Source organism: Trachemys scripta, chromosome 22, assembly GCF_013100865.1.
Source record: "Trachemys scripta elegans isolate TJP31775 chromosome 22, CAS_Tse_1.0, whole genome shotgun sequence".
Taxonomy (NCBI): Eukaryota; Metazoa; Chordata; order Testudines; family Emydidae; genus Trachemys; species Trachemys scripta.
This window is the reverse complement of record NC_048319.1, coordinates 9425073-9434750: the sequence shown is the minus strand read 5'-3', so window position 1 is coordinate 9434750 and position 9678 is coordinate 9425073. Positions and strand designations below refer to the sequence as shown.

The window sequence follows — 9678 nt, the reverse complement described above, 5'->3', positions numbered from 1 at the left end:
CCTGTACCAGCATCAGCTAGCCACCAGTAAGAGGGGCTTGGCAGCGAGCTCTTCTCAACTGTGAGGCTGAGGTACAGGAAAGGTGGAACTTGCCAGTGGCCTATAGAACAGGAGCTCTGTTTTAAAGCCTAAATCATCCAGGCTCTCTAGGAGACACAACTGGGAAATGGAGGGATCGAGAGAAACTAATAAAAGAGGTGTCAAGTATCAAAGGAGTAGCTGTGTTAGTCTGGAGCTGTAAAAGCAGCAGAGTCCCGTGGCACCTTATAGACTAACAACCATATAGTAGCATGAGCTTTCGTGGGTGAATACTCACTTTTTTGGATGCATGTAGTGGGAATTTCCAGGGGCAATTCCCTGGAAATTCCCACTACATGCATCCGAAGAAGTGAGTATTCACCCACGAAAGCTCATGCTACTATATGGTTGTTAGTCTATAAGGTGCCACGGGACTCTGCTGCTTTTACAGCTCCAGACTAACACAGCTACTCCTTTGATACTTGACACCTCTTTTATTAGTTTCTCTCGATCCCTCCATTTCCCAGTTGTGTCTCCTAGAGAGCCTGGATGATTTAGGCTTTAAAACAGAGCTCCTGTTCTATAGGCCACTGGCAAGTTCCACCTTTCCTGTACCTCAGCCTCACAGTTGAGAAGAGCTCGCTGCCAAGCCCCTCTTACTGGTGGCTAGCTGATGCTGGTACAGGCTGAAGGAGGGGAGCTGCCTGTCTCAGCGAAGGGCAGCAGTGATCCAAGTTGTATGAGAGAAATACTAATTAAGTTGTTCTTTATGCAAGAGTCAGCTATCTAGTTCTTCTCCACAACGAGGAATACATACCTAGTGATTCTGAACGCATCTGGAAGAGAGATTGTGTGAGGTCCAGAGCTCTCACTCATGCCATACAACTCATACACAGGAATGTCAAGACTCAGGAAAAACTCCAGAGTCTCTCTAGTAATTGGGGCAGCCCCAGTGTAGCATTTTGTGCATCGATCCAGTCCAAGACCCTTCCGAACTTTTTTATACACCAACTGCCTGGCTAGACGGAAGTTCATTGGGAGTTCAGAAGCCCTTTAAGAGAAGAATTGAAAGAGGCTCAGGTTAGTCTATCTTGTCATCCTAAACAGCCAAGTTTTACTTCGTTTCAGAAGAAGATGCTCCTAACTTTTTACTACAGACCATACATTAAAGACAATCCTGCATATTACATTTGCTAGCATCCCATCAGATTAGGGCATAATATGCTATTAGGATCTACAGACTGCATTTAATTTTTTTTTTTTTTTTTTTTTTAAAAAGCAAAGAAATTTACCCGTTCATCCGTTTCAGGTTAGTTTGTAATCCTACTTCCTTAGCCCATGCTGCCACTTTTCTTCTGAGAGCAGATGATTTTGCACCCACAGATTTCATTTTTTCTTGTATTTTCTCCCAGACACGAGGCACTCCCATAAAAGCTGTTGGTCTCACCTCCCGTAAGGTGTCTATCAAGCTGCCCTAAGTGAAGTAGAATTTTAACGTTTAAAACCACTTTTGTTCAGAAGAGGTTTTGTTTCTAGTTGACACCTAGATTTCCTTCCAAAAGCCACCGATGATGGACTGAGTCAACACTGATTACTAATGAGTAGAGTACTCCATTCCTACAATACACTCCCATCTTCAAGGGGCACAAACCCAGAATCAGCACCCATTTCAACTTGCAGGAATCCAACTCACAATATGCCATAGTGCCACTACACTGTGGACTCCAGATTAGTGTCAAAAGCTAAGTGCCCCCAGAAACCAGCCTCTTGTGCTCAGCAATTAGTCTAGCCCTGGAACATTCATACTAGCCACCTTGCCTTTTTGTATGACTAGCAGCGTGGAGAGGAGTTTGCTTTCCGAGTGCTAGTCACAAACTCTGGTTTTCAAAGGCCAGGGCATGTTAATGCCCCTTGCTTTGACTCCAGATGCACATGTGCCAACTATGCATCAAGGGCAAAAAACCTGGCCCTTCACATGACAGGGTAGAGATTTTCTCCTGGGGAGATTTGGGAGTATGGCCAGTAAACCCACTGCACTACCCCTCTATTAGAAAGGGAAGTTGCAGAATATATAGTGTCTGAAATGACATTCAAGGACCCAATATATTCATATAGATTCAGAGTCATGGTCACCTTCTCCATCTTTGTACAATACAGAGCAGAAAGGTGAACAGATGTCAGAGTTACTTGCTAGTGTGTCGAGTTTAAGGGTCTGTTTTAGGTTACAAAACCAGTGTTATTTACTATTACTTGGATAAGCGTAATCTGAGTTTCTCAGGATTTTGTCAGCTTTGTTCATAGCCGACCTAGGTTTCCTCTTGTGACACGACTGCTAAAAAACACTGAGCTACACAGCCCTGTTACTGTCTATAAGCCTCTAGATTAAGTAGCATGGTCTTTACCTTCAGTGCATCTGGTTGAGCAAAGAAAACTTGTGCACCAAAGGTTATTGGCAGCCAAATATCAATCATTTGAGCAGCAATATGACTGAGGGGAAGATAGCTGATCACCAGCTCCTGTTGTTCGGTAGCTTCGGTCAGTTGTACGTAGCGCCCTGCTGATAGCGAAGTCCAAGTTATCTGAGAACAGAAGCACCTCATGGTTACCATTCACACTAGTGGTTCTGAACAAGTTTGCAAGGCACAACACAGATGTTATTTAATGTTGTGAACTGCAGAGTATCTAAACAAGTATGCTTTGTGTGTTTTAAATCCACTAAACATTTCACTTTGGGAGTTTCTCCCTTTTCCTGGTCTCTTCGGCTAGTTTGAAACTTGTGTTTAACTTAATCAATTTGGGGGGGAAATCAGAACGAGCCCTATCAGTTAAGGTTAAGTGGGTAACAATTAGATTACTAGATTCCAAGGCCAGAAATGACCACTGATCATCTAATCTACCTTCTGTAGAACACAAGCCATAGAATTCCCCAAATAATTCCTTTTGAACTACAAATATTTTTCTAAGAGATCTGATCTTAATTTACTAGTTGCCATTGATTAAGAATCTACTATGACTCTTGGTAAACTGTTTCAGTGGTTAATTGCCCTCTTCAAAATTTACACCTTATTTCCAGTCTGAACGTCTCTAGCTTCAGTTTCCAGACACTGGATCTTATACTTTGGTCTGCTAGATTGCAGAGACAATAATCAAATATGCGTTCCCCCGTAGGTACTTGTAGGCTGACCAAGTCACCCCTTAACCTTCTCTGTGAGGCTAACTAGACAGTGCTCCTTGGGTGGGATTCATGAAGGGACTCAGCTGTTGCAATGCTGAGCATCATGGCACCTAACTTTTAGGCATCTAGAAAGTCACAGGAAACACATATCCACAATGCCAAGTTAAGCTTCCTCTGTAACAAATGGGGAGAGATAAGCCCCTAAGAATGCAATTCACAAAAGCCATGTTAGGCGGGAAGCCCACTAAGACAGCCAGTGGGAGATGCTCACCAGAGGGGTGTGTCCTAACCCTGCCCCTCTGTGATAGGTGCCTATCTCTGCTTAGCAACCCATGAATGGGAACCAGCCATCTGGAGTCAGGCAGCTTAGGCACCGAAGTCACTTCTCACGAGGAGGAGTTAGACTCTGCCCCACTCTACACAAAGTGGCTGGAGGGGGTGATGCCCACCTTACAAACAGTTTCTAGCTCAGAGGTTAGAGCATGCACCTGGGAAATAGGAGCTCCAGGTTCAATTCCCCCCCCTTTGGCAGAGGAGGAGAAGGGAGCATGTGGACAGGGGTCTCTCTCTCAGGAGTGTGCCCTAGCCACTGAGGTCTGGGATATTTTGATGTGGGGCTCCCTCCGTTTCTCCTGAGGAAGCTGTTCCACTGTGTAAATAATGAGTGACGGGACCCAGGAGGTGAGTGCCCTAAACACTGTGCTACAGCCATTCCCACTCTCTTGTCCAGCGACTGCCCCACATCAGAATGTCCTATAGCTCAGTGGTAGAGCCCACCTCAGCGGTGGGAATTGCACCTGGGTCTCCCATAATCCAGGTGAGTGCTCTAGCTACTGGGGCACAAAGCTAGAGTGGGCACCACCACTATCCCTTCCTCCAGCCAGATTTTGAGTAAGAGCTGCTCCAGTGGGCTTGCTTGGAGGCCACTTATGAGATCAGGCTCTGCATGCAGCTATAGTGGCTGAACGCCAGTCTTTCCTTGATTCGAGAGTCACTGTCTAGGCTGGGCTTAGGTGGGAGATAGGCATCCGGATGCCTAGATGGAGGCAGCAGTGCACATGTCCAGAGCATGAAACAGACGCTGAGGGAACTTTTACCCTGAACAAGCTTAGGCACCAAGTGAGTTTCAGTGCCTACAGAATTCAGCAGGAGTTGTATGGATCACAGTGGAGCCAAAACTGGGACTTAGGCACTTGAGTAGTTTTGTGGATCCCACACCTTGAGTCTATCCCTTCCCTATTTTTGAATTGTGGAAACAGTAGTCCAGCCATGGTCACAGTAGTGAACAATTTAAAAATGTAAAAACCCCTCTAGTCTTACTCAAGAATCTCCTATTTATGCATCCAAGGATCAGTGTCACACTGGGAGTTCATGTTCAGCTGATTATCCCAGGAAGCAATGACTCAGATTTGGGGGTCATGGTGACTAGAGTCCCCCATCTGGTGTTATGGTCTACTTCTGTAGTTCCTAGATGTATGCTTCAAGTAGATGTTCAGCCCCCTGCTACTGGAAGGGCAGCAGTAGGTCTCCCCCTTCTCAGGGGTGACTGACGGCATGTGCCATTTATACTCTGAGGAAGCGGAGAAGAAATGTCACTTATGGGCAGGTATTTCCATCATTGCTCACAGCAGGGCAGTCTTGCACCTTCTGACAGGCTATTTACTAGATGGAGCACTGGTCTGGAAATTCTCATGTTCCCTGTTGGGTCTGCTCAGGCACTAGGAAAGCAGACTGGGTCCAGTACCCAAATCTCTTGATCAAAACGAATTCAGTAAAGACACTTTGTGTACGCAGAAGCTACTTACAAAGAGAAAGTGAAGATTAGACCTGCCAGGGCATCTCAGTCACTTTCTCCTCAATTGCCTTAGTCTCTGTGGCCAATACTACTCTGCTTTCAATCTACAGTCACTGTCTGGGAGATTGTACACTTAGGCCTGGTCTACACTAGGCGTTTATGTCGAAGTTAGCGCCGTTACATCGAATTAACCCTGCACCCGTCCACACCGCGAAGGTATTTAGTTCGACATAGAGGTCTCTTTAATTCGACTTCTGTACTCCTCCCCGACGAGGGGAGTAGCGCTAAATTCGACATGGCCATGTCGAATTAGGCTAAGTGTGGATGGAAATCGACGCTAATAGCTCCAGGAGCTATCCCACAGTGCACCACTCTGTTGACGCTCTGGACAGCAGTAAGAGCTCGGATGTTCTGAACTGCCACACAGGAAAAGCCCCGGGAAAATTTGAATTTGAATTCCTTTTCCTGTCTGGCCAGTTTGAATCTCATTTCCTGTCTGGACATCGTGGCGAGCTCAGCAGCACTGGCAACGATGCAGAGCTCTCCAGCACTGATGGCAGTGCAATCTCAGAATAGAAAGAGGGCCCCAGCATGGACTGATCGGGAAGTCTTGGATCTCATCGCTGTGTGGGGCGATGAGTCCGTGCTTTCCGAGCTGCGATCCAAAAGACGGAATGCAAAGATCTATGAGAAGATCTCTAAAGACATGGCAGAGAGAGGATACAGCCGGGATGTAACGCAGTGCCGCGTGAAAATCAAGGAGCTGAGGCAAGGCTACCAGAAGACCAAAGAGGCAAACGGACGCTCCGGATCCCATCCCCAGACATCCCGTTTCTACGAGGCACTGCATTCCATCCTCGGTGCGGCCGCCACCACTACCCCACCACTGACTGTGGACTCTGAGGATGGGATAGTGTCCACGGCCGGATCCTCGGACATGTTAGCGGACGGGGAAGATGAGGAAGGAGATGAGGAGGACGAGGCAGTCGACAGCGCTCACAACGCTGATTTCCCCGACAGCCAGGATCTCTTCATCACCCTTACAGAGATCCCCTACCAACCCTCCCCAGCCGTTACCCCGGACACAGAATCTGGTGAAGGATCATCCAGTAAGTGTTGTAAACATCTAAACATTTATTTGTAACAGAACATGATTATTAACAATTTAAAAAATGGGTTTCTCATGATTAGTTTGATTAACTTAACGGTTCAGTCATGGGCAGTGCAACTATTTGAAAAAAATCTAGCAATGTCCGGTTTTGCATGATTGTCCTGCCCAAGCCGCTCTACTGTTTAGTCCCTGCTACTGCAGCTACAGTAAGATGCGGTCTATATGTCCGGGGATGGAGCAGAAATCCTCCTGGGACATCTCAAGGAAGCTCTCCTGCAGGTAATTTGAAATCCGCTGCATTAGGTTCTTGGGGAGAGCGGCCTTATTGGGTCCTCCGTAGTAGGACACGTTGCCGCGCCACGAGACTAGCAAGTACTCTGGAATCATTGCTTGGCACAGCATGGCGGCATACGGCCCTGGTCTTTGAAGGCTTTCCCGGAGCATTCTCTGTCTGTCGCTCTCAGAGATCCTCATGAGGGTGATGTCGCTCATGATGACCTGCTTTGAATGAGGTAGGGGAATGTTAGTGTTGGGACTGCTTTACCGTTCCTTTACAGAACTGTAACCGCTGGTTTGCAGCCACGCGGTGGAGGCGGGAGAGGGTCAGCCGAAAGGGATCGTTCCCGGGGACAGCCGCGAGGGTGTGGGACAGGAGCAGACTTCCTGCTTGCCGGATTGCTGGCAGCAGGGACCGACATTGATTTCAATGTGAAATGAGGCCATTGCTAATATTAAAGTTTTAAGCTGCCACGAATCTACGGCTTACCATGTCTGCGTGCAAGAGCAATTCCGTTGTCCTGACAGGGTTCTCAAAAGTGCTCTGCAAAACCCCAGACACTGAATGCGAAGGCCGAGAATTCGACCTTGTGCTGAGTGCGCATGTGATAGGTGCTGTGCATGGTCCTGTTCACAGAGAAAGACTATGTTCTTTGTTCACAACTACATTTATCTTTCTGAGGAATTCACTCCCTTTTTCCCATTCCCACAGCCCCATCTGCGACTGTCTCACAACCTAGCCTGTCATCACACTCCCAGAGGCTAGGGAGGATTAGGCATAAGAAGAAGAGGACACGGGAGGACATGTTCTCAGAGCTTATAGCCTGCTCCCGAGCCCAGGCAGCACAGCAGACCCAGTGGCGGGAGAACTTGTCCCAAATGCACCAAGCCAACATGGATCGGGAGGAGAGGTGGCGTCAGGAAGACCAGCAGGCGACTCAAACCCTGCTTGGACTACTGAGGGAGCAAACGGACACGCTCCGGCGCCTTGTGGATGTTCTGCAGGAACGGAGGCAGGAGGACAGAGCCCCGCTGCAGTCCATCTCTAACCGCCCTCCCCCGCCACCAAGTCCCATACTCCCTTCACCCAAAGTGCACAGAAGGAGAGGCGGCAGAGTCCCTGCTAACTCTCACTCCACCCCTGCAGAGAGCTCGAGCAGCAGAAGGCTCTCAGTCCCCAAAGTTTGACAAGTTCTTTCCTTCCCGCCTGACACAAGCCCCCGTCCAAGTTTCACTTCCCAGTCCCATGTGTAGTTGATAATAAAAAATATGTTTCTGTTAACTACTGTTTCCATCATGTTCTTTTGGAGGAGGGGGGGGAAAGGGGGTTGGTAATTGGACAGGACAGTCACCTTTGGCAGGGTACATAGTAGGGGGCAGGCACAGCAGCAGGGCACATACATAGTGCAGTGATGCAGTGACTACTTACCCTGGTTAGTCTGGGAGGTTCTTTTCATGTTATGTGGTGGGGGGTGGGTTGCTCTGTGACTTTGTGTCAGGGGAGGGCAGTTAGAGATCTTAAGCGGCGGTCCTTAGGCAGGATCACAGAGCCACACAGCAGGGGATCTGTAACCGTCCCACCCCTGCCACAAACTCACATAGACCCCCCATACACACAGTCCGTATCAGGAGGGGTGACAGGCTCCGTTGAAAGAACCATCCCACCGCAGCGGAGCCTGTCAGTCCTTGAGTTTAGAAGCTGCATTCGTGCGACTACACTACACCCGCTCCGCACCACAGTCTGCGTCCCAGTTTTAAAAAATTCCCGCGAAAACAGTATTAAAGAAAACGGTGTGCTTTAACAAAGTAGAACTATTTTTATTTTGAAACGTGTGTTGGAAGTGGGGTGAAGGCTTCTCTGTACACAAAATTAGAAAGTCACAGGTTACCCTGCTCACTCAGGAACTTTGCTTTCAAAGCCTCCCGGATGCACAGCGCTTCCCGCTGGTCTCTTCTAATCGCCCGGCTGTCTGGCTGTGAGTAATCAGCAGCCAGGCTAATTTCCTCAACCTCCCACCCCGCCATAAAGGTCTCCCCCTTGCTCTCACAGAGATTGTGGAGCACACAGCAAGCTGCTATAACAATGGGGATATTGGTTTCGCTGAGATCACAGCGAGTCAGCAAGCTTCTCCATCTCCCCTTGAGACGTCCAAAAGCACACTCCACCACCATTCTGCACTTGCTCAGCCGGTAGTTGAAGAGTTCTTTTTCAGTGTCCAGGGCACCTGTATAGGGCTTCATGAGCCAGGGCATTAGCGGGTAGGCTGGGTCCCCGAGGATGACTATAGGCATCTCCACATCCCCAACAGTTATTTTGTGGTCCGGGAAGTAAATACCTTGCTGCAGCCGTCTAAACAGACCAGAGTTCCTGAAAACACGAGCGTCATGAACCTTGCCCGGCCATCCGACATTGATGTTGGTAAAACGTCCCCTGTGGTCCACCAGTGCTTGCAGCACCATGGAAAAGTAGCCCTTTCTGTTAATGTACTGGCTGGCCTGGTGGTCCGGTGCCAGGATAGGGATGTGAGTTCCATCTATGGCCCCACCGCAGTTTGGGAATCCCATCGCTGCGAAGCCATCTATGATCGCCTCCAAGTTTCCCAGGGTCACTACCTTTGGCAGCAGTACATCAACGATTGCCTTGGCTACTTGCATCACAACAACCCCCACGGTAGATTTGCCCACCCCAAACTGGCTCGCGACTGACCGGTAGCTGTCAGGCGTTGCAAGCTTCCAGAGGGCTATGGCCACTCGCTTCTGGACAGTCAGGGCTGGTCGCATCCGGGTGTCATTGCGCTTCAGGGCAGGGGACAGCAACTCACAAAGTTCAAGGAAAGTTCCCTTCCGCATGCGGAAGTTTCGCAGCCACTGTGATTCATCCCAGACCTGCAGCACTATGCGGTCCCACCACTCAGTGCTTGTTTCCCGTGCCCAGAATCGCCGTTTCACAGCATCAACATGACCCATTGCCACCGTGATGTCCTCGGCGCTGGGTCCCCTGCTTTCTGAGAAGTCTGTGCTACTCTCAGACTTCAGGTCATCACCGCGTTGACGTAGCCTCCTCGCCTGACTTTTCTGCATCTGCCTCAGGGCAACCTGTATGATAAGCTGCGAGGCGTTGAGAGCGGCCACAACTGCAGCGATGGTTGCAGTGGGCTCCATGCTCACAGTGCTGTGGCGTCCGCGCTGTCAATGACTTGAAAAGTGCGCGAAATGATTTCCCGCCGGCGCTTTCAGGGAGGGAGGGAGGGCGGGAGTGATGGACGGATGACGACAGTTACCCAAAAGCACCCTGGCCCCTTT

General features: G+C 49.1%; 1 protein-coding gene across 6 annotated transcripts in view; it reads right to left on the bottom strand.

The window, feature by feature from the left end:
• ACSBG2 (acyl-CoA synthetase bubblegum family member 2) overlaps nucleotides 1-9678 on the bottom strand; it is a 47173-nt gene that overhangs the window by 12465 nt on the left and 25030 nt on the right. For all 6 annotated transcript variants that reach the window (XM_034755215.1, XM_034755216.1, XM_034755211.1 and 3 more), the window contains exons 9-11: nucleotides 2421-2597; nucleotides 1311-1492; nucleotides 836-1069 (exon numbers count right to left, since the gene is read on the bottom strand). In XM_034755215.1, coding sequence (XP_034611106.1) covers nucleotides 836-1069; nucleotides 1311-1492; nucleotides 2421-2597 — 593 coding nt within the window. The remainder of the gene's footprint in view (nucleotides 1-835; nucleotides 1070-1310; nucleotides 1493-2420; nucleotides 2598-9678) is intronic.